At 54.7% G+C, this 20,820-nt stretch overlaps 1 protein-coding gene across 1 annotated transcript in view; it reads left to right on the top strand.

Annotated features, from left to right (window-relative positions):
- Positions 1 to 18,352, top strand: part of SOX13 (SRY-box transcription factor 13) — a 44,962-nt gene extending 26,610 nt beyond the window's left edge. Inside the window, exons 2-14 of the mRNA XM_059996267.1 lie at positions 6,323 to 6,521; positions 7,708 to 7,819; positions 7,908 to 7,994; positions 9,161 to 9,333; positions 9,763 to 9,831; positions 10,324 to 10,438; positions 12,884 to 12,969; positions 13,178 to 13,340; positions 13,750 to 13,859; positions 13,997 to 14,093; positions 14,409 to 14,552; positions 15,431 to 15,647; positions 16,323 to 18,352. Of these exons, the coding sequence (XP_059852250.1) occupies positions 6,324 to 6,521; positions 7,708 to 7,819; positions 7,908 to 7,994; positions 9,161 to 9,333; positions 9,763 to 9,831; positions 10,324 to 10,438; positions 12,884 to 12,969; positions 13,178 to 13,340; positions 13,750 to 13,859; positions 13,997 to 14,093; positions 14,409 to 14,552; positions 15,431 to 15,647; positions 16,323 to 16,599 (1,848 nt within the window). The 5' untranslated portion in view covers position 6,323 and the 3' untranslated portion in view covers positions 16,600 to 18,352. The remainder of the gene's footprint in view (positions 1 to 6,322; positions 6,522 to 7,707; positions 7,820 to 7,907; positions 7,995 to 9,160; positions 9,334 to 9,762; positions 9,832 to 10,323; positions 10,439 to 12,883; positions 12,970 to 13,177; positions 13,341 to 13,749; positions 13,860 to 13,996; positions 14,094 to 14,408; positions 14,553 to 15,430; positions 15,648 to 16,322) is intronic.
- Positions 18,353 to 20,820: the final 2,468 nt, after the last annotated feature.

Below are 20,820 nucleotides of genomic sequence, written 5' to 3'. Positions count from 1 at the left end.
CTTCGTGCCTTGGGCTGGGGTCAGCTCAGTCTTGGGGGCTACCAAGGCTCTGTCTGGAGCTGGGCTTCTGGGCCAGAGGTGCGGGGGAGGCTGCCTTCTCCTGCTGACTGGGAGGACAGGAGCTCTTTGGGGGTTCAGCAAGCCTCAGTCTGGCTGGTTGTAGCCACTTGATCAGCCCAGAAACAGCCCAGGAACGGGGGGTGTTGGCTGTGGCCTCCGCCTGAGCAGGGCTAGACCAGGCTGGGCCACGCCATGGATCTGATACCCCAAGGGCCCACAGAGGCCGGAGAGGGTGAGGGGGCCTCTCAGGAAAGCTTTGTTCCAAGCGTGCAGCCAGCCCAGCTCTCAGCTCTGAGTAAACAGCAGAGATAGGATCGGGCGTAGCCAGGAAGGGTGGCAGGGTGCGGCCTGGGAGAAGAATGGCAGGATGTGGCACCGGGGCACTGTTCTGGGCACCCACGCCTCAGGCTATTGTTAGGGCTGCCTGAGGCTCTCAGCTCTCTGGGGCTTTGAAAGGAAGTGACATTCCCCTGGGACTCAGGCCCTGCCCTTCTCTGCCACATGGTTCTCTCCCTGGCAGTGCCCCTCGGCACCACCTGCTCAGGGTCAGCTTGGGAGTGGGAGTCTCAGTAGAGAGGTTAGGTGTGTGCCTGGTGGAGAAGTGTTGTCATTGGCTCTCCTGGGAGGGTCTGCCTGTCTGTTCAGACTGTCTTCCTGTACCCCTGGGTCTGAGTCACCTGTCATGCTCCGATGACTAGAATTTATCTCTATCTTTATCTGTATCTAGATATTTATGGGGGGGAAGGGCTGTCGTTGTGGAGGGAGAAAGGTCTGAGAGTAAGAAGCCCTTTGATTCCAGTCCAGCTGGGTTGTTGTTGGCTGATTGGAAGAGGAAGTGGCTGGTGATTTGTCTGGGGGAGAAAGGGGCTTGGTGTGTGTGCGCCTGGGGTGGGTGGGGGTCAGAGGAGCTGGGAGAGGGTTGGTTGTGGGGAGGAGAAAAAGGAGATCAGCACCTGTAGTCTGCTTTGTCGCATAAGAACCGTGCTTTGAGCCATTGGCCCTCTGTGGAGGGCAGGCATCTCTCTATGCCTCGTCCTAGGCACTGGATTTGGGGGCCCAGGGCCTCAAAGCCATCAGCTCAGAGACTCAAGACGCTGCGGCATCCAGGTTGAGGCTGGCCAGAGCCCTCTCTCCCTAGGGGCCTTCACCTCCTACAGATGCTCAGGTGAGGTAAGGCCAAGGAGAAGAAGACAGCAGAGGGTCTATGGGTTAGGTTCCCCGGATGGCAGGGAAGGCAGAGCAGGAATACTGTTCCATGTCCCAGCTGGTTGAAGGTCTTCTGACTCTGTATTCCTGAAACAGTACTGCCCAAACAAGCCACGTGAACTTGACCTCTCTGGGCCTCAGTTTTCCCATTTATAAAATATGAGTAAGGCTGGGTGAGAGGGAGGAGATTGGGTACATGGGAGCACTTCCACCCGAGTGAGAGTCCCACTGGAGAGTCCTGTGGGCTTGTGGCCTCTGACCAGGACCTGGGTGGGAACTGGTGGAGCCCAGTAATTCACATCTCCTGTGTACTAAAAGAGTCTTTGACTTCTGGGCGTCTGGGGAGAGGGGAGGATGTGGCTGCTGACCTTAAAACCTCCTGAAAAACCATGTGTATGATTGAAGCATGGAGCATGCTTTGTAGGGAAAGGGTAATAAGGGAATTTTTTTTTAAGTCTCTGGAAGAGACTTAAGGGAAGACTCCAACAGGGTCTTTAAATTCAAAAGGTGGTGTGGAAAATGTTTCTTACCTGTCCCAAGGTAGGAACAAAAGGAAATGGACTTGCTTTGCTACTGGGAGATTTGGGTCACTCAGAGGAAGAACTTAGATGCAAGGAAGATGCAGCTGAGGATAACTGGGTGTGGGAGGTGGAGATGTGGGAAATAAACCACAGAGAGCAACATCTATCTAATAATGATGGTAATAATGGCTGTCACTTACTATGCATTCAGGTCTGCCTTGTGCTGAGCTGCTGAACTGTATTAAATTCTCTGAGTGTTGTACAAGGATTTATTGAGCACCTGTATGTTCCAGGCACTGTGCTAGACTCTGGGGCTACAATGAAGAGCAAAGACAAGGACCTTTCCACAGTGTGAGGTTGGATGGGTTCTCAGGCTACAGGGCGAGTCAGAAATAAAACATGTGAAGGTATCATTACCAACTGTGAAAAGTACTTTGAAGGCCAAGATTCAGGGTGCCAAGAGAATGTAAAACAGTCACATCTCATAGGGTCTGGAGTGTTAAATGGAAGGCTCATCTCTTCATACAGGTTTTTTTTTTGTTTTGTTTTTTTTGCGGTACGCGGGCCTCTCACTGTTGCGGCCTCTCCCGTTGCGGAGCACAGGCTCCGGACGCGCAGGCTCAGCGGCCATGGCTCACGGGCCCAGCCGCTCCACTGCTTGTGGGACCTTCCTGGACCAGGGCACGAACCCGCATCCCCTGCATCGGCAGGCGGACTCTCAACCACTGCGCCACCAGGGAAGCCCCATACAGGGGGTTTTTATTCCCATTTCACTGAGGAGGAAACTGGGGTTTAGAGAGGTTATGTCACGTGGCCACCGTTGCACAGCAATTAATTAATCAGAGTTGGGATTCAAATGGACTCAGGTCTATCTGACCCCAGAGACTTTTCTCTCAACCACCTGGCTCTAGGAGCATCCTGGGCTATATGACAACTTAATGGGTGCTCACCCTGTATCATTAAATGTTCATGGACACCTGTGACGTGGATTATTACACCCATTATATGGATTAGGAGATGGAGGCTCAGAGTTAACTTCCCAAGGTCACACAAGTCAGCTGGTGGCAAAGCATGGATTTGAATCCAGACTGTTGAACCCAAAAGCCTGCATGCACTCTGCATCAAGCCTGGGCTGTTGCTTCTCCATAAACCATTGGGTCCAGAGAGGGGACCAAGGGAGAGCCAGTGCCAGTGCCTGAAGTAGAGCCAGGCGCCTGTGGGAATGAAGGGCCCTTGTCTGGGCTGCTAGCAGGGTCTGGCAGGGTTGTCTGGTGGGTACCACGCCCTGGTGAACAGACTGACACCTCCACGCTACCTTGGCTGGTCACCAGGAGCCGTTTTCTTTGTTACCAGGTGCTGTGCCAGAAGCCAGGGTGAGCGGTTGGGAGCTCCAGGAGGTAGGCTTCCCAAATAAAGATAATCCCAGTACCCAGGTGGAAGTACTCTTGGGGGTTAAGTGTGGGTAGAAAAGGCCATCAAGCTCAAAGGGAGGAGATGTCTTAGTGCAGCACTGCTACAACAGAAATATAATGTGAGCCACTTATATAATTTTTTAAAGACTTTCTTTTAATGTGGACCAGTTTTAAAACCTTTATTGAATTTGTTGCAATATTGCTTCCGTTTTATGTTTTGGTTTTTTTGGCCACAAGGCATGTGGGATCTTAGCTCCCCAACCAGGGATTGAACCCGCACCCCCTGCACTGGAAGGCAGTCTTTAACCACTGGACTGCCAGGGAAGTCCTCACATATATACTTTTAATGTTTTCTCGTAGCTACAATAAGAAGTGCAAAAAGAAACAGGTGAAACGAATTTTAACAATGTATCTATTTAACCCAACAGTATCCAAAGTGTAATTTCAACGTGTAATCAACAACCAGTTATTAATGAGCTGTTTTACATTCTGTTTTTGTACTAACCCTTCCAAAGTAGGGATGTAGTTTGTACTTAGCACGTTTGCATTGGGACCGGCCGTGGTACAGGTGCTCAGCAGCCGCGTGGCAAGTGGCCACGGTCCTGAGCATTGCGGTCCTGGAGTTCATTAGGGCAGATCATCGTCTTCTCTGCCTCCGCCTTCAGCTGGGGGGATGCACAGCGGGTCCGCAGCTCTGGGTGGGCGGCTGGCGCTGGGGGCCCAGCCCGGTGTCCGACGCTCCCTTAACTGTGCGCCCTGCGGCTGCCTCCGGGGTCTCTGGGCTGCAGTGGGAAGAAAGGCTTTGAGGTAGGCGCTGGAAGGCCATGAAGTTGGGACCGCCGGGAGGAGAAAGCCCTCAGGACCCCAGTCCCGAGCGAGGAGGCCACCCGGCGGCTTGGCGGGCGCAGTGGCTTGGTGGGTGTGGGCCCGCGGCGCGGAGGCGGCCGGGGATCAGAAGCCCACAGGCCCGCATTGTTCGCCTGTCACACTTCCTTTGGCTTTATTGCCTTTGTCCAACACCCTATTGTCTGGTTTCCTTTTGTCCCCATTTCAGCGCTGCTGTCTTTTATTTTCCAGCCAGCCTGGTTGTTTTCATTTCTTTTGTCTGAAGTTCCTGAGAGGAAGGTTTTATTTTCAGCGGTTTGATTAATTCACAGCTTGAGCCCCGGGTTTGTTTGTTATGTAATTGCTGCCCTCAGCTTCAGGATAATACCACTCCCCGACTTCCCCTCCCCCACGCCCAGCCCCCCTGCTCGGGGCCTGGCTCTGCGCCCCTCCCTGTGCCCGGATGGGCCGAGCGCCTGCTTCCTGGCCGCTCTCCGGGTCCCTGGGTGGTGGGAGGGGACCCAGAGCTGCACCCTAAAGCCTCAGGGTGAGCTGGGCTGGGGTGTCTTCTCCTGGGCTGACGTATGTCTCCTCTGCTCATCCTGCAGTGCCCTGTCCTGAGTCCCACGCCAGCCCCCAGGGCACCCTGCCCTTTGAAAGTGGAGGGAGAGTTTAGTCTCGTCTGATCTGTAGGATGGCATCAAATCAAACACATTAAGTTATTTCATGTGAAATACTGTACATGTATTGTACACAGTGTATACATCTATTGTACATGGCACGTTGCATCATTCTTTATACATTACAAGAAACATTTTATTACACAGTTGATGTAATATACAAATGTTATACTGCACCTGCAGTTTAATTTAAGGGATGTTTTACTATATATAGTTTTTGCCTTACACTCCCCTCCTAAAAATTTAATGCCCATGTAAGCAAAGTTTAAAAAAATTTTTATTTAACAGTGCTTTTCAAACTAGTATGTATCAGAATCACCTGGAGGGCTTGTGCAAACAGATCCATGCCCTCCTCACCACAGAATTTCTGATCTGTGGGTGACCCATGACTTTGTCTTTCAAACAAGCCTCCCACGCCCACCCCCCCCAGCTATGTTGAGGCTCTTGTCCTTGTGCTGCATTCCACCCAGCAGTGCTTTAACAAAGGCTACTTCGGTGCTTACTAGTACAAAGCATTATTCTAAACACCTTGTAAATATCAATTCATAGCCCTCACACCACCCATTTTACAGATGAGGAAACAGGTGTGGAAAGGTCAAGTAACTTGCCCAAGGTCACTCAGCAGCTAGTGAAGTAGCTGAGGCAAGACCCATGCATACTTGGAACCTGCTGTGTGTCCCCACCTGTCTTTTCCCGGTCACTTTGGAGGGTGAGCAAGTGAGCTCTGGGCAACTGCTACTCTGACCTTGAGCTTGACATAACCACTGAAAACTACTCCCAGGATCCTGCTCGTCTATGTAGTGATCCCACGCAGTGGGATGTCAGCAACAGGAGGCAGGGGATGCAGTCTCTGCGTATATTACACCAGGGACTACAGAGGCCTATAGGGGCCAGACTCTAATTGAGAGACTCTAATATAAGAAAATATTTTTCTGAAAGCTACTCATCTCTCAGCTTACTTCATTCCTCACTTTTGGTAGATAGATACACGGATATAAGAAATTGTTCCAAATAGTTCACTTTTATCTTGCCTCTACTCTAAGGAAAACAAAGAGTAAGTGTATAGGGTAGTTGATACTTGGTTTCCCTTTTGGGGAGTAGGAGGGAGTGGTGGAGAGTAGGGCGAACTGGCCTGTTCATAGAGAGTAACTGCTGCTCAATTCCAGCCAATTGTTGCCACAGACCAACTTCAAGAGAAGTTCAAATCCAGAGTTTTATGGGATATCTCTTGATTTTTAAATTTTGGTAACTAATTACAAGTACGTACATACACAAACACACACAGACACGTACTGTATATATGATCTTGGCTTTGTTGGGCTCAGAAGGAGCCAGTTGACAATCTCTAGGCTTCTCAGGGAGACCCATCAGCCCACTAGTTCCAACACTGCAACAGGCAGGGCATGCCAAATGTTGGCCCAGTCTTCTCTAGACCTTTCTGTTAAAAAAAAAAAAAAAAGGTGGGTGGGGGGGGGGACAAGAATCTTTTCCGGTTTGTCACAGTGAGTTCCAAATGGAAGCTTGCCTTTTGCATGAGTGTACCTCTTTGGGGCTGGGGGAACAGTCACTGCCTCGGGGTTCAGGACTCGCCTCCCTCCCTCTGCCCCTTCTCACTCAGGATGTCCATGAGAAGCCCTGGCTCTGCCCAGCTGGCCCTGGATGACGTTGGCACCATGGTGAACTGTACTGTCAAGTCAGAGGGGAAGAAGGAGCCCTGCCACGAGGCCCCGCAGGGCTTGGCCACCGCAGCTGAACCCCAGCCCGGAGATCCAGCCCGGGCCCCACAGGATGGCGCTGACCCTCCAGCTCCAGCCCAGGTGCCCAGCACTCTCCTAGGGGTTCCTGGGTCAGTGTCCCCACCCCGCCTCTGTAGCTCCTATGCCTGTGCCCTTTCCCCTAGTGGGTGGAGCAGGCACCCACCAGCCTAGCTGGGCAGAGGGGCAGGCAGAAGCATTCTCCTCTGGGGCAAGACTTAGGTGGGTGGGTGGGTCAGGCTACCTGTCAGAGCGGGACATGAACTCACTTCTGCCCTCACTCACCTGATATGAACTGCTCACCTATGTGTGACCAGTCCTTACCCTTGAAGACTAGTTGAGAAATAGGACACACATGCTCACAGGCTGGCTTAAAGATAATCTAGTAGCTTTTTCATATGATTCGAGAAAAGCAGCCTTATTAACTGAACCAGAGTTAAATTGCTATTAAAGACAATACGGTTCCTCATCCTCAAAATGAAGGAGCTGAACTACATGAGTGGTGAAGATTCTTGCAGCTCTTAAAAATTCCATGATTCCATGCAAGAGATGTGAAAAGGGAATACCAAATCAAAAGCCAAATGAGTGAAAATGAGGAGAGTTTTAGGGCTCTGAGGAGGGATCCAGCCAGGAGGAGTATGTGAAAGGGGGCTAAGGGGTAGGGGTGGTGATCGAGGAAGACTTCCTGGATAAGTAGGGCTTTAAGCTGGGTCTTAAAGAATGGAGAGGACTCAGATGAGAAGAGGAGAGAGGGGACAATGTCTTAAAGAGGGTGGGGTGGGGGCCTTGAGAGTAACCTGCGGGGCTGGAGTGGTAGGTGCATACAAGGGAGTAATAAGTAATAGCTGGCTTTTGGCCTCTTAAGTCTGCAGTGGCAAACCTCATTCACGTGCATTATCTCCCTTGATCCCAGCAACAATCCTATGGCAGGGGACGTATTAGTATTTCCATTTTTGGAAGACCGAGGTCAGGTTCAGAGAAGTTCAGGGACTCATGTGGGCTCAAGCACCTTGTGAATCACTGAGCCCAGGTCTCTTGTCTTTAAACCTTTTGTTCTTTTCACCAAATCTATCAAGCCAAGTCAGAGCAAAGGTTGGGAAGGTGGGAAGGGAGGGCCCTACTGGAGGGTGGGGCTGGGTAGATTCTGGAGTTCCCCTAGGATACACATCCCCGGGGCGCTCAGCCCCCCACACTGCAGTCTGCCCCCATTCCCTTGGGGGGTGACAGTGATATTCAGTGTGTCTTACAGGACAGCAGCTCCCTGGAAAGCAATGGGTCTCCAGAACCCAAGAGACCAGGAGGCTCTGAGGCTGCTTCTGGAAGCCAGGAGAAGCTGGACTTCAACCGAAATTTAAAAGAAGGTAAGACGTCGTCTGCCCTAGTTAGGGACGGGGGCCTGGGTGGGGAGGTGTTAGGACAGTTACTCCTTAGCCCTTTGGTATCTTCCAGTCGTGCCGGCCATCGAGAAGCTGCTGTCCAGTGACTGGAAGGAGAGGTTTCTGGGAAGGAGCTGTGTGGAAACCAAAGATGTCAAAGGTGAGGGCCCATATGGGTGGGCAGGGGACAGATGTCTGAACCCCTTTCCCTTCTCCAGGCCTGGCCCTGCAGTCTAGGCCTGTAGGGCAATTTCTGGGGCTCTTGGTGCCCTCACGCCTGGCCTGTGCCACTCTGGCTCCTGCCTGGTCCTAGGGGTCTGCACCATCCCTCACCCGGGGGGGTCCAAGCACTAGGCTTATTCCCATGCAGCAGAGGCCTGGTGGGAATCAAATCCCCTGGGACCCTTGAGACCTTGGGGATGTCTTAGCCACTTCTCAGATCTCACTATAAAATGAGCCGAACATTCCCTTTCACTGCTGGAAATTAATTCCAGGCCACCAGGACCTCACTAAGTGAATTAAAGTGTTGCCTAGGTTCATCAGGGTGATAAGTTTCCCAGTGTGGTTAATCACACTCCCAGAGGAATCTTTAAACCAATGCAGATCCCCAGGTTCCACCCCTGCCTACTGAATGAGAACCCCAGAGGATGGGGGCCTGGGCATCTGTATTTTTCATAGGCTCCCCGAGTAATTCTGATGCACATGGTCTGCATCCTGGCACTTAGGAGTAACTGCTGCATCTGACATGAACTGGATTAGAGACAAGGAAGCACTGACATTCCTAGTTGAGGACCGTGTGCCAGATCCGGGACTAAGCTTTACATTCAATACCTTTAACCCTCCCAGCAACCCTGTGAAGTGTCGATCGTTGTGCTCATTTATATATTCAAAAACGAAAGTGCAGAGAAGTTGGTAGCTTGTCCAGCAGCTCCCAGGAGGGATGAATTAAAAGGGGAATTTGAACCCAGATCTGTCTTGCTCCAAAGCCTAAGCGTGTCACCCTGCAGTGGGTTAGTTATCCACCCTGACCCAGTGGCACTGGGCACTTGAGGACATCCCAGAGGTGGGCCAGGGCTGAGATGCCCCACCGTCAGCATTTCCAGGGCCTGGAATCGGTGAGTGATGGTGGGGACCTTCTAGAGCAGCTAGTTGTCAGGTGACAAGATGAGGAGGCCCCTCCAGGGCAAGGACTGTATCTCAGTCATCTCTGTGGTCCAGCCCCTGACGGGGGCCTGGGGCAGAGCGATTGCTCAGTGTCGTACGGATGGACCGGTAACAGATGAACAAACAAAAGTTCTCAATGGTGGTTGCTTCACTGTGGAGCAGGGACCCAGGAGAGCCTGGCAGAAAAGGAGCTCCAGCTGCTGGTCATGATCCATCAGCTGTCCACCCTGCGGGACCAGCTCCTGACAGCCCACTCCGAGCAGAAGAACATGGCTGCTATGCTCTTTGAGAAGCAGCAGCAGCAGATGGAGCTGGCCCGGCAGCAGCAGGAGCAGGTAGGCCCTGCTTGGTGTCTGGCTTTCTTTCCAGGGATGGGGGTCTGGTCCAGGGCCTAGAGCGGAGCATGGTGGGGGCAGGCGGGGAGGGGGCCGTGGGCAGGGGCTGGGCATTCCCACCTCTGGCGGTTCATCAGCCCTTGTGAGGGGACAGGGCGTGGAGCGGCGCTGCGGGGCTCTGAGTAAAAGCAGCTGGCGGCTTCCTGCCTAGCCTCCATCTTTGGTCTCTGAGGAAGGGGTGAGCTCTCCACAAAAGGAGAATAAATCCTGAGGGTTGGCTGTTCGGCTTCTTGCCCTGTCCAGCTGTCCTCCATGTCCTTGCGCTAGGCACGGGAGGCAGGGTGTGGATGGGGCCGCAAAGGCTTGTGGGAGGTGGGATCCTGGGGCCTAAGGTGCGTGTTCCCATCACCTACTCTTTCCTTCTGCCAGATCGCCAAGCAGCAGCAACAGCTGATTCAGCAGCAGCATAAGATCAACCTCCTTCAGCAGCAGATCCAGGTAAAAAGAGGGGAGGGCTGGGTGCTGGGATCCAGGTAAAGAGGGGGGAGGGCTGGGTGCTGGGATCCAGGTAAAGATGGGGGAGGGCTGGGTGCTGGGATCCAGGTAGCCGGGGGGAGGGCTGGGCTCTGGGGGAGCAGGGGCTTGAGGGGTTGACACCAGTGTGGAGAGGTACTGGAGACAGGGAAAGGCAGGGAGTGTGGACTAAGCAGAACCACTCAGGCATGACCCTAAGGAGGGCAGCTCCTCCCCTGTTTTTGTCCCCTATTTCAAGGGCAGGGCCCAGAGTATCTTCCTCCCAGCTGGGACCTGAGGGCAGGAAGACAGAGACCCACAAAGGGGACATAGGGTCAGATGGATCCTTTTGAAAACTGTCCCTGCCCCAGGCCTGTGTCTCTCATCCCCAGGTCCAACCTCTGTGTCCAGGGATGACCACAGCTGGGTAGCTGGTTGGGCCCCCCAGGGACTCACACAGGGTTTCTTTGCCCTCAGCAGATCAACATGCCTTATGTCATGATTCCAGCCTTCCCCCCAAGCCACCAACCTCTGCCTGTCACCCCCGACTCCCAGCTGGCTTTGCCCATTCAGCCCATTCCCTGCAAGCCAGGTGAGTGTGGGAGGGGAGGGTTGACCTGAGGTCAGGGAAGGAGCCCAGGAACCACTCTCATCCATTAATGTGCAGTGTGGCCTTTCTGGGCCTCACTTTGGGAACTGTCTAGTCAAAGAATAATCCCTTCTTTCTGAATTTCACTGGGAGAATGAAAACAAATAGCACACTGAAAACCATAAAGTGCTTTCCAGACATAAGAGGATGTTGCCTATCTAGGTCTAGCCCCCCAGTTCTGTGGGACATTTCCTGTACCAGAATATTAATGTTTTGAATGTTGACTGAGATTTATCCATCTCCCAAATTCATGCTGTTGCTCTGCCCTGACAGTGGCATTGCTGCCTTCTGCCCTGTCACTGAGGCTCAGTGACCACAGATAGAGCAGCAACAAGTGTCAGGTGCTGACTGGTTGTTGGGCAGCCACGAGGGTGATAAAATGTGGACTTTGAGCTCAAGGAATTTACGGTCTGGGGAGGGAGACAGAAGGATACCAGCAGCCGGGGAATCTGGGAAGTCTTCTTAAGGAGGTGGTGCTCGCTTGGGTGCTGGGGGAGTAGACTTGTGAGGGTGAAGCTGGGAGCTGAGGGTGGAGGGAAGGGGCCTGGATCCTGAGGCAGAAAGCCCAAGGGGGTGTTGGAGTTGAGGGGAGCACATGGCAGCTAGTGGGATATGCCTGGGGAGGGCAGTCGGGGCTGAGCACGGACTTTGGGATTTATTTTGTAGAATGTGGGATGCACGGGAACATTTCAGCAGAGGATGTGTTGTCACACTGGCTGTGGGTGGTGGGGAACAGAGGGGTACCAACTGGAGGTAAGACGGGGTAGGGGCTGCTGAGGGGATTCTAGAGATGGGGGATGACAGTCTGGACTAGGGCAGTGACCGTGGGATGGAGGCAGAGATGGAATTATTAGCCTACGATCATTGATTCCTTATGAGAGGTCCTGGGGACAGGGCAGAGATGCTGCCCATAATTGATCCAGGAGGGGAAAGGGTTTTAAGTCAACTCCCTTTGGTCAATGCTCCCTGTTCCATGTGAGAGAGAAGGCAGGGGAAATCTAGCTGGGTGAATTCCTACGGGTCCACCAGCAAGGGCTTTGGGCCGTGGGCACAGTTCATGGACCAGCACCACTGACTCCTGGGTGGGGGAAGGGAAAACACAAAGGACTGAGAAAGTCAGGCCCTACTTTGAAGGCAGTTTCTAATTTGTGGTGGAGGAGTGGGGAATGGGAATGGGGAGGGGTGAAGGGGGAGGACAGGTTGCACAAAACCATTGCACCTACAGGTGTCCATAGAGCCGAGCTGCAGGGGTGAGGAGGGCAGCGGCCTAGTTGTGGGGAGGGGGCCACACCCTTGCTGGACAAGGGGGGCTGGGGGCAGGAAATAAGTTGTGGAGGAAGACCTGGACTGGCTAGGCTGCCCCCTGCTTTGTTTGCTCCTGAATCCTAGTAAGCAGGAAGCCTGTGGCTGTCAGATGCACCACCACCCCCTCCCCCGCTACCCCCCCCCCCCGCCCCCGCCTCGGCTGAGTACGAGTAACACCTCTCCCAGGTCAAAAGCCTTAGGTGGTGCCCGGGTGCCTATAGCACAGGGTCCAAACTCCCGGGCTCAGCCTTCACAGGCCCCGAGCCCTGCTTGCCCATCGAGTGCCAGCCTCATTTCCCACCTCCCGCTTTCCCACCTGCCCACCTGCCACGCCTGCTCATGCCTCCCCTCCCCCCAGGAAGCCTGCTCCAGTCACCCCAGCTGAACAGAGTTCTCTGGTATGCCACCCATGCAGCCCGTATCACCGCCAGCCATGTGGTCAGTGGTTTGTCTACATGGCTTATCTCTCCACCTCAATTGTCAAGTCAGGGATGCTGGTCCTCCTTGAGGGAGAATGAAGCCAGCTAGGTAGCAGAGAGAGAGTGCATGTAGGGGGGAAAGGTCTAGAGGATGCGGCTGGGTTCAGAGTTCAGATCTCAGATCTCAGTGCTCCCATTCAGTAACTCTATGGGCACCCATGTAACTTCTCCCAGTCTTCATTATCCATACAATGGGATGATGTATTGAGCACCTATTATATGCTACATACTAGGGATTACGTTGAGATGATGCGCATGAGGCCGGCTGCTTTTGTACCCTGCACGTAGTAGGTACAAAACACAAGGACCCGTAGAAAGAGTGGATGGTGTACCTGATCTCGTTTCACCATCGGGTGGGAACTCCGCGGTCAGTGGGTTGGGAAGGGCAGGAACAGGGTGAAGATGCTGATCGGTGTGCCGGGCAGTGGGGGACGAGGGCACAGGAGGTCCTCAGCAGTGCTTTGGGGCTGGGAGGGCAGTGGTTGGAAGCCAGCTGGGCCAGCTCCGAGCCTCTGCCCACTCTGTGCTGCCGGGACCTCGTCAAGCAGGGCGTCTGCTGTTCTGTGCTCATCCAGGACTTTTCTCCTTGCCGCCTTTTCCGTAGTGGAGTATCCGCTGCAGCTGCTGCACAGCCCCGCTGCCCCAGTGGTGAAGAGGCCTGGGGCCTTGTCTGCCCACCACGCCCTACAGGTACTGCCCCCGCCCACTGGCCGGGGGCTCCCGCCCTCACCTGTGGTGGCTGGCTGCCCGCCTAGGGGACCATGGGGTCCTTTGTCCTTGTTCTCCTGCTTCTTCTGTCTTCCTTTCCTGTCTGCTTGTCTCCTCTGTCACCCTGTGTCCCCGCAGTCCCTCCATGGAGGTGTCCTTTGGTGTCTCTAACCCTCTGGGTCTCCCTCAGGAGCCCTCCCAACCCCTAAACCTCACGGCCAAGCCCAAGGCCCCCGAGCTGCCTAATGCCTCCAGCTCCCCGAGCCTGAAGATGAGCAACTGTGGACCCCGTCCTCCCAGCCGTGGGGCCCCCACACGGGATCTGCAGGCCAGCCCCCCCAGCATGCCTTTGGGTAAGCCGCCCCTACACCTTTCCCTTCAGCCCTCTTCTAGGAGAGAGCTAAGAGGGCAGGATATGACCCTGAGCGTGTCCCTTCCGCTCTGTGGGTTACAGTTTTTATAAAACAAGGGGTTAGACTTGCTCTCTTTGGCCCCTTTTAGTTCCAGCACTCAGTGTCCCGGAAGAAGATCCCCTTCCTGCTCTCCCCACTGTATCTGATTGGGCACCTGAATCAGGGATTCAGGCCATTCTCATTTCCAGTCTACTGTCACCAGGACTCCAGTGTAAATGGCGCCCCCTTGGGGATGTGCAGTGCAACAGAGGGGAAGAGGGAGCACCACCCCAGGGTGGCAAGACATGAACTGGGTGTACCTCCCTCAATAGCCCCTCCTTTCCCTTCCTTTCCTTCCCCTGTCCCATAGGCTTCCTTGGTGAAGGGGATGCTGTCACCAAAGCCATCCAGGATGCCAGACAGCTGCTGCACGGTCACAGTGGAGTCTTAGAAAGTCCCCCCAACACCTCCTTCCGTAAGGTATGGGCTCCCACTACCCTGCACCTGGGTGGGCAGGGGTGGAAGACACAGTGTCTGAGGCTACCAAAGGGAAGAGCGGGGGAGGGGAGCGGGGTGCTGCAGAGGGGGCTGATGTACACGTTGCCCCGTCTACCCAGGACCTCATTAGCCTGGACACATCCCCAGCCAAGGAGCGGCTGGAGGAGAGCTGTGTGCACCCACTGGAAGAAGCCATGCTGGGCTGTGACGTGGACGGTGAGGGCTCGGGGTACTGGGCTGATGGGCAGGAGGGCCCACCTCTGCTTCCCACCAGGGCCAGGGTGGATCAGGTTGTGTCTGTCTCCAATCGCTTCTCTCCCTTAGTCTGTCTGTGGAGTCCCCTTACGTATCTGTCCCTTGTCTGTCTCTGGGCCCCTGCTGGTCTTACTCCTGGCCATCCCTGGCCCTGTGGGAGCCTCCCGGCGCCCTCTGGTGGTCAAGTAGGGGATGTTTTTTTCTGCCAGCCCTGGAGGACTCTTCCTTACCCCACACTGGCTGCCCTGCCTGGCTGACTCCTCCCCTGCTTCCCAGGCTCCCGCCACTTCCCTGAGTCCCGGAACAGCAGCCACATCAAGAGGCCCATGAATGCCTTCATGGTGTGGGCCAAGGATGAGAGGAGGAAGATCCTCCAGGCCTTCCCAGACATGCACAATTCCAGCATCAGCAAGATCCTTGGTAAGGGCCAGTGGGCGGGGGGGGGGGGGGGGGGGGCGGGTCTCGGGGGGCTCTAGGGGCTCCAGGAGCCATAGTCAGCAGGATCTAGTTGCAGGAGTCAGCTGGGTCTAACTGGGGCTTTCTGGGTGATGGTCCACGCCGTGGTGAACTCCAGTGGAATCTGATGGCGCGTGGGAGGCAGGCAGGATGTGGGACAGCTGGGTCCTGGAGTCCGGTACCATTGTAGGGCTCTTCTGATAGCACCTGCACTGAAGAACTCAGGTGGAAGAGAGTGTGTGTGTACATTCTTTAGCTCCCCGACCCCATCTCTCCCTAACTTGTTCCCCTGTTTGCCCAGACCCTTGGAGCTGGCTCTGGCAGGAGACAGGAGAGACTGGTATTCTTGGGCTCTCAGTAGAAAGGTCTTTGAAATTATATGTCCTCTTTGGAGGCCAAGGAGAAATGTGGGGCAGGGCCGCTGGAGCTAGAAGAGGGCAATTGTTCTCAAACCTCAGCTCCTCCAGTTCAGGTCTCTTGTCAACTGAGACACCAGGTATTTTGTCCTCAGCAGGGAGCCTCTGGGGATTGTTGGGGGCCTGGGTGGCTACTCTTTTGTTTATGCAAAACATGCAGACCAGAGGCCTCCCAGAGTCGCTGTGGAGTTTGGTATGTGGGTGGGTGCTGTGTCTTAAGGTAGCAGTTGGATATCCTTATACATGCCAACCTCATTCATTCACTCAGTATCTATGGAGCACCCACACTGGGCCAGGCCCTTGCTGTGTATAGGTGCTTGCGCATATATCTGGGGACCAAAACCTTCTCGGGGCCTCCAGGATCTGCAGGGGGCTGGGGGTGTCAGCAGAGCCCAGCTGACTGCCTGCCCCTGGGGGCTGGGCCAGGCTCCCGCTGGAAGTCCATGACCAACCAGGAGAAGCAGCCTTACTACGAGGAGCAGGCAAGGCTGAGCCGGCAGCACCTGGAGAAGTACCCTGACTACAAGTACAAGCCACGGCCCAAGCGCACCTGCATCGTGGAGGGCAAGCGGCTGCGGGTGGGCGAGTACAAGGCTCTGATGAGGACCCGGCGCCAGGATGCCCGCCAGAGCTACACGACCCCGTGAGCAGGCCTCCCCAGCGCCTGAGACTCTGTGTGTGTGTGTGTGTGTGTGTGTGCGTGCACACAGCTCTTGTGAATGGCCGGGGTTAGCGTGTGGCCTTAGTGGGATTCCAGGGGAGCTGTGTGTGTGCACGCATGTGTGTGCATACGTTTGTGTGGGCATTATGTGTGTGTGACTGTAGTGGTGACTGTGACCATGGTGAGTCCCTGGTGGATCAGGATATAGATTTGTGACTGACAGGGGACTAGTGGGTATCTGGAGAAATGTATCTGTGGGTCCCCTTGACAAACTCAATAAAAATTCAGGGGTACTAAAAATCAAGGTACTAATAATCATACGGAGGATTCCGGAGTTGACCAAAACAAGCATCCTAGTGGGTTTCTTTAAATCGGAAGCTCCCTGGGGCATATGAAATATACAGTTTCCCAAAACTGGATTTACACACGATCCTCTGGGAATGTCTGGACCCGTGGCCCTGGGGCTGCATGTGTGTGTTTGGGTTTGTAGCTGACAGTGAATTTGCCATCAGAAAGCAGCCAGGGAGCCGGGTGTATGTGTCTTGGAGCCAAAAGGGTGGGAGCTCGGAGGGCACGCCCTGCGGAGGACCGGAGGAGAGCAGGGTCGGGGTTGAAGTGCGGGTGCATCTATAACCATGCCTTTCTTCTGTCCCGCAGCCCGCAGGCCAGCCAGGTGCAGATGAGCCCCTCAGATGTCCTGTACCCTCGGGTGGCAGGCGTGCCCCTGGCACAGCCCCTGGTGGAGCACTATGTGCCCCGCAGCCTGGACCCAAACATGCCTGTCATCGTCAACACCTGCAGCCTCAGGGAGGAGGGCGAGGGCACAGAGGACAGGCACTCGGTGGCTGATGGCGAGATGTACCGGTACAGCGAGGATGAGGACTCAGAGGCCGAGGAGAAGAGCGACGGGGAGCTGGTGGTACTCACAGACTGATCCTGGCTACGTGGGCCTGGCCCTCCTCCATGGGGAAGACTGGGCCCCACGCCAGCAGGCACAGCAACCCCACCCGGACTGCGTTGGTACTTGGACTTGCGCATGCCTGGGAGATGGGCACAGCTGTGCATTTGTAGATACATTCATCATGGGAGATGCCCCCTCCCCACCACACCTGTGGGCACACCTGAGGATCTGATGGCCCGAGTGGGTCCTGCATGGCGGTGATGGGCTGGGCTGGCTGAGCTCCGTGGTGGCCCTTGGGGCTCGTGGCCAGGGGACACTGTATGACCCTCCCCTCCTGCAGGTCTGCCCACCCCAGGGGTATGGCAGCTACAGACCTGTTCTCCTGGGGCCACATGCTTTGTTTCCATTCTTGTCCTGGCTGGACCAGCCACCATGGGACCAACACGCACCGCCCCACCACAGTACCCCAGATCGCTCCTCTACCACGAGGATCGCTTTGTACTTTGTGCAAAGAGGTCTGGCTCTCCTCCATGTCTCTATCTTCTGCCAAGCCTTTCGTGCCTCTGGCTGGTGTGTGTGTGTGTGTATGTGTGTGTGTATGTGTACCCATGTGCGCAAGTGCACATGTTTTCATCTGTTCTTTCATTGCACAAGGTATTTATTGAGTGCCAGGCACTGTCGCTGACTTCCTGTGGGTGTGTCTCTTGATGCCATTCTTGCTTCTCCGGGGGGCTCTTTTTGTGCTTCTCTTTGTCCCCAAATTGCTACCTCTTTGTCAGTCTAGGTGTCTCAGGTTCTGTGTGTCCTTGGTGCATTTCTCTGTCCTTGTTTCTCTGCAGGGCCTTTTTTTGTGTCTCTCCCTTTCTCCGTGTCTGCCCTTGCCCCTTTAACGCCTGCTGGGTGTCTGTAAGCCCCTGGTCTGCCCTGGGCTCCCCAGCTATCCTGACCTCCCCTGCCTGCCCCTTCACTCCCTCCCTGACTCTGCATGTCAGTTCCCATGGAGCCATTTTTAGCTCCCAGCAGCATGGGAATGTGCTCAGCTTCCAAGGGGCTCTGTCATGGTGCCCCAGCCCCTGGTCCCAACCTGAGTGCCAGGAGTGAGGGCAGGAGGACTGATGGTGCCCCCTTCTGTAAGTGACAGAAGCCCTGGAGAGGGGGCTCTTGTGCAGCTGGTCTCCACTCCTCTGTCCTGAGCAGGGGATGGGAGCTCCCCACCCCCACCCTGTCCTTGGAAGGCTTCATCCTCTCCCACCCAGCTCTGCCCCTACACCTGCCCGCTCCCCTCCCCTCCCCCACTCTACACCCCCCTCCCCTCCCCCACTCTACACCCCTAACTTGCCTCAGCTCCTGATCCCTTTCACAAGGTCTTTCCCTAGGAAAATCAAATCCCGTTGGCACCTGACTCCAAAGATCCAGAACAGCCCTGGGGCAAGGTGGGAAGGGAACCCCAAATCCTACAGGGACAGATGTGGAGTCTGTGTCCGTTCCCCCATCTTCTCCCCTTCTACTTCCCCGAACCAACTTCTCTCCAGGCTGTTTCTTTTTTTTATGACTGTAAACATAGATAGTGCTTTATTTTGTTAATAATAAGATAATGATTAGTAACTTAACCAGCACATTTCTCCTGTTTACACTTGGGGGAATTTTGTTTTCTGTTGACATAATAAAGACAGACCATTTCAGAATCTGGTCTTTGCTGGGACGGGATGGGGTGGTGAGGCTGGCCCAAGTCCAGAATTCCTAAATGTGCCACCAGCCCGGGCACCACTGCCCCCGGTGGCAGCTCCATGGAACTTCAGGCATGGAGCCAGGAAGGAAACATCCTAGGCAAGGGAGCCCCAGGCCAGATGCCACCCCCAGAGCCCACACTCGAGTAAGACCCCGCCCCTGCTTCAAGGAGGTGAGCAGACCTCACCACAAAGTGCCCACCCAGGTCCTAAGAAAGAAGGCAGTGGTTAAGAGCACTGTAATAAGAGTCAGGAAGCTCAGGTTCTCCCCAGAACTAGCCACATGGCCTTGTGTGTGTGTGTGTGTGTGTGTGTGTGTTGGGCGGGTGTGTGTGTGTCAAGTCTCCCCTTTGGGCCTCATTTTCCTCATCTGAAGACAAGGAGTTTATGCCTTAGCCATGGCTCTTCTTTTGGAGAAGGAGCCCTTTGAAAATCTAATGAAAGCTGTGGACCCTCATTCCAGAAAAGGGCTCACATGGACACCACGAGCCCATTTATAAGCCCCCCAGGATACTGATTAATGAAGCAGGGTCTCTATGTACTTCAGGGCTCTGTGACCTTACGCTTTGAAATGAGATCTCAAAGACCTACGTGTCACACTAAGAGAAATAACCATCCCATAGACCTAAAAGAGCTGGGTGACTGAAACTCAAAATGCAACAAGAGTTGATAAAAAGACCAACTCTTGTAGCTGAAAAATGAACCCCATTAATATGGAGTGGGGGCAACAAAGCTGAACAGTACCGTGTCAAAGAGTTGGGCTTGGGTTGGATTAACAGAAGCATGTGTTAACAAGCAAGGTGATGGGCCAGTGTACGCCACACAGTCCTGGTCTCAGGTGCATCATGCCAGCCCCAGGCCCCTGAAAAGAAAAGGCCATTCTCACACTGGAGGGGCCCAGAGGCAGGCATCCTGTACAGAGGACTGGAGGGAGCCTAGTGGATGGACACGTCCTTCAAGGAATGGTTGAGAGGGCCAGGGATGTTTAGTCCAGAAAAAAGGAGACTAGACTAGGGTAGGGCAGAAAGGACAAGATGGCTTTCTTCAAAGCTGTCAGCTGGGCAACACATAGATATTTGATGTAGCTCATGAGGGAGCACTAGGACTTGGCCTTTTGATGGAAGTCGCGAGGGTCAACATTTTTGACTTAACATAAAAAACTTTTTGACAAAGATGGTCAAAAGTGGTAGTGAGCTTCCCAACACAGAGGCTCTTGAATGCTGGAAAATGGATTTCTAAATTGGAGAGGGTGGTGGTGAGAGAAGGTAGGTATGGTTGATTCCCGCGCCACAAACTTGGGAGTAAAGACACCCCAAGAATTAGGGTCCCGATCTTTTGATCTAGGGAGGATCCTGGCTGCTAGCCTTTGCTGGTTTCTCCCAGCCCAGCCTCCCAGAGCTTTGAGTTTCCTTTTCTTTGCCCTCCCCACCCCAGGTCACCGGCAGGGCAGTGGCAAGCAGCAGAGCCCAGCCTCTTGGGCCCCTTGCGGAAAAGATGAAGGTGCTCTTTGCGAAGAGGAGCTTGGCTGACTGTGGCGCCTGCCCCCTAGTGGTCACAGGGGAGAGTTGCTCATTTCAACTTCCCTGTCCATCTCCGCAACCCTCCAGTCCCCACCACCACCCCTCACTATGTTCCAAACCAAATCTGGGCAGTCTGGTCAGGACACTCCTGGCCAGGCTCGCCCTCACCCCCTGCCAGTCCTGAGTTCCTCTCACTTCCCTATTCCCAGGTCCTCTGTGGCCTCAGGAGAGCCTGAGGCCACTACTGCCCACCTCCTACTCCCTCCAGCAACCCTTGTCCTGTCCTCATTCCAGCTGCTGAGAGAGAGTCACGTGCCCTGCATCCTCCTGGGGTGGGAAAAGCTCTGCCCGGGAACCTGTGGTTGGTGCCCTGGAGCCCCACCCCCCTGGCCCCCAGAGAGGCAGGATGGGGTCAGATGGGTTAAAAGGCCAGGAACAGAGCGTCCTGGACATTACCATTACTGGGAAGGGTGGGGCACGAGCTTGTTCTCTGCCCTCTCTGTGCCTCTCCGGAGGTTAGGGGTGAGAGCCCAGCAGAGATGAAGAGTCCAGGAGTGCTTTGCCTGGAGAGCCTGCTAAGTGTCAAGAAGTGGCCTGAGGGAGTGGAGTCAAGGCCACCCTTGAGTCTCCAAGGCCTGGTGCCGAGCCCGGTGGGCAGGGGGGCGGGGTGGCAGTGAAAGGCGAGACGGTGGGCCTCCAGGCTTTGTGCGGGAGGGGTGTGCCTAAACTCCCCTGCCCCCACCTGCCCATTCCCCTGGAGAATTGGAGGAATGAGGATACTTTCTTAAAGGCGGTAGTGGGATGGTGCCTGCAGGTTAATTCCTTTGGTGCTGGTGGTGGCCGGGCTATAGGGGCACAAGATGATACCTGGGGGGCCCTGCTCACCGCTGTACCACCATCTCAGTGCTGTGACATCAAGGCCCCAGGAGGCTGGAAACGAAGCTGCCTTCACAGTGGTTTTCTGCCCTCAGCTCCAGAGGTGGATCTGAGAGGAACAAGGAGCGTGG

This window comes from Delphinus delphis, chromosome 1 (assembly GCF_949987515.2).
Source record: "Delphinus delphis chromosome 1, mDelDel1.2, whole genome shotgun sequence".
In the NCBI taxonomy this organism is placed as follows: domain Eukaryota; kingdom Metazoa; phylum Chordata; class Mammalia; order Artiodactyla; family Delphinidae; genus Delphinus; species Delphinus delphis.
The sequence above is the reverse complement of the archived record's forward strand: the minus strand, read 5'-3'. Positions and strand labels throughout refer to the sequence as shown.